Source organism: Sinocyclocheilus grahami, unplaced genomic scaffold (assembly GCF_001515645.1).
Source record: "Sinocyclocheilus grahami isolate Dianchi unplaced genomic scaffold, SAMN03320097.WGS_v1.1 scaffold992.1, whole genome shotgun sequence".
In the NCBI taxonomy this organism is placed as follows: Eukaryota; Metazoa; Chordata; class Actinopteri; order Cypriniformes; family Cyprinidae; genus Sinocyclocheilus; species Sinocyclocheilus grahami.
Window position 1 is genome coordinate 49,010 of NW_015506171.1, and position 2,757 is coordinate 51,766.

The 2,757-nt window shown below is 36.4% G+C and overlaps 1 protein-coding gene across 3 annotated transcripts in view; it reads right to left on the reverse strand.

The window, feature by feature from the left end:
- The window catches only part of LOC107565285 (pleckstrin homology-like domain family B member 3), a 21,957-nt gene extending 19,267 nt beyond the window's left edge, over positions 1 to 2,690 (reverse strand). The window contains exons 1-3 of one of the 3 annotated variants that reach the window (XM_016250506.1): positions 2,322 to 2,690; positions 2,146 to 2,247; positions 460 to 588 (exon numbers count right to left, since the gene is read on the reverse strand). In XM_016250506.1, coding sequence (XP_016105992.1) covers positions 460 to 588; positions 2,146 to 2,247; positions 2,322 to 2,462 — 372 coding nt within the window. In that variant the 5' untranslated portion in view covers positions 2,463 to 2,690. The remainder of the gene's footprint in view (positions 1 to 459; positions 589 to 2,145; positions 2,248 to 2,321) is intronic. The other 2 variants (XM_016250505.1, XM_016250507.1) reach the window with 2 other exon arrangements.
- Between the last annotated feature and the right edge of the window lie 67 nt (positions 2,691 to 2,757).

Here is a 2,757-nt window from a genome sequence, read left to right on the forward strand (position 1 = left end):
TTATTCATGTAAGCTATAGCTTCTGACCTTTAAATCAAAACATACTCATGATTTTATAACATCAATTACCGCTTTATTTAATCAGAAACACAGTCTAAATGTTATTTGTGTATTTAACTTTCATTTTATTAAAAGTAGGCCAACAGCGCCCCCTACGGAATTAAAACTCGTTACAGAACGAGCATTAGGACCCGGGGGAGGCTGCCATAACTTACATTATCCCAAATGTTTCGAAGAATGTTTAAATCCAGAGAAATAAGTAATTTTAACTAGTGAGTCACTGCATCATCAAACTACGCCTTTGTCTCTTTGTTTGTTTTGAATACGCGCCCGCTAGCGGCAATAAATTACATATTGAGCCTTGAAAGCCATTATCAGCCAATTCTGATATCGGTTCGATAATATTGTGCATCCCTACAGTAATCATGCATCATAAGGGTGAACAGATCAGAGGCAGACCTTCTGTCTGCTGGCCAAGCGCTGGCTCTTGCGCTGCCTGTGCTTCTCCTGCAGCTGCTCTGTGTGTCTGCGCAGACGCTCCTGTTCAGCCTGCAGCTCCCCTCGCAGCAGCGCCACCTCCAGCTGCAGCTGCACCAAAAAACACTTCTTTACATTCCATCATACAGTTGCATAAAGCTTACATACACCTTGCAGAATCGGCAAAATGTTAATTATTTTACCAAAACAAGAGGGATAATACAAAATGCATGTTGTTTATACAGTTGCACACCAGTAAACACACACAGCTCAATTACCTTTTCATTTAACAAAAGAAAAAACATGCCGATGTTTTCAGATCATCAGTGTTTTTTCTGCAACGTGAGTGCTAATGGCTGCCAGATTGTGAAGATAAATTAAACACAGGGCAAAGATGTGTCCTTTTAAGAGAGAAACTCTGTTTGGAGGATTTAAACACATCTGGCAACCCAAGCATGAACACTGACAGATGTCTAGGATTTTTCTCCTTGTTGTAATGTTTTTTAAAGAAGTCTCTTCTGCTCACCAAGCCTGCATTTATTTGATCCAAAGCACAGCAAAAGCAGTACAATTTAAAAATATTTTTACTATTTAAAATAACTACTTTCTATTTGAATATATTTTAAAATATAATTTATTCCTGTGATTTCAAAGCTGAATTTTTAGCATCATTACTGCAATCACATGATACTTCAGAAATCATTCCAATATTCTGATTTTTTCAGGTTTGTTTGATGAATAGAAAGTTAAGAAGAACAGCATTTATCTTAAACAGAAATCCTTTGTAACATTATAAATGTCTTTACTGTCACTTTTGATCAATTTAAAGCATCCTTGACTACTTTCTATTTGAATATATTTTAAAATATAATTTATTCCTGTGATTTCAGCTGTAAATTTTTAGCATCATTACTGCAATCACATGATACTTCAGAAATTATTCCAATATTCTGATTTTTTCAGGTTTGTTTGATAAATAGAAAGTTAAGAAGAACAGCATTTATCTTAAACAGAAATCCTTTGTAACATTATAAATGTCTTTACTGTCACTTTTGATCAATTTAAAGCATCCTTGATGAATAAAAGTATTAATTTCTATAATTTGTCCTCCCCCCAAAAAAAAAAACAATTATACTGACTCCAAGTATAGTATAGTGTAAAATGTTACAAAAGCTTTGCATACAAATTTCTGCGCATCACAGAAATAAATTACAGTTTAACAGATTTTCAAATAAAAAAATAGTTATTTTAAATAGTAAAAATATTTCACAGTATTACTGTTTTTGCTGTATTTTGGATCAAATAAATGCAGGCTTGGTGAGCAGAGAATTCTTTCAACATTAAAAATCCTACTGTTCAAAAACGTTTGACTGGTAGTGTAGATAATTTTTTGGGCAAAAAAACGTGTTGTTTTAAGAGAGAAACTCTGATTAGGGGTTTAAATCTGCCACATCTGGCAACCCAAGCATAAATAATCGCAGCGGTCTAGAGTTTTTCTCTTCTTTTTTATTAAAGAAAATCTAAAGAAATTGTGGATATAGATAATTTTTTGCTAATAAACTACATTTTAGTCTCGTCTGTTTTCGTCAACAATATTGCATGTTAATATAGTCACAGTTAGTGTTTAATGATGTCGGCAGCGTCATATTTTTCCTTAAGGAAACTCACCTCAATCTTTAGCTCCTCCCTCTGCTGGTCGAGCTCCGTGATTCGCTGCTGCAGCATTGACGGTGATGTCAGCGAGACTCCGCCTCCCTGTTTGACTCGATGCTGGTTAAGCACAGAAGGAGAGATGAGTGCAGCTGATCCACAGCACTGGTTATGAGAGGAAAGCGTGTATTTACCTGTTCGCTCTCTGTGCTGCTGCCCTCGGTGTCTGACTCCGCCCCCGAGGAGGCGGGGCTCTGCTCCACTCTCACGATCCACGGCGATCTCCGGACCGGGTCCCATTGACTCTTCTGCGTTTCCATATTGTGTCTGGGCATGTCTGATTACACAGGAGTGGAGACTGGTTAAGCTGGCACATTACAACAACAAACAAGGCTCAAATGACAGATGCTCACACTAACATGCACTGAACACGGTAAAAGTGAAGTCCTGACTGGTAAACAGTGTATAACGTGTTCTAGATGTTGCTTTCTTAGATTAATGAGCAGAAAATGTTACACAACAGCCATTAATTCTCAGGTAGAATGTGTTACAGAAACGCTTAACACTGGCATTTTAATCTAAATTATTACTATTAAAATATTCATGACATTATTTAATTCAAGTATAATA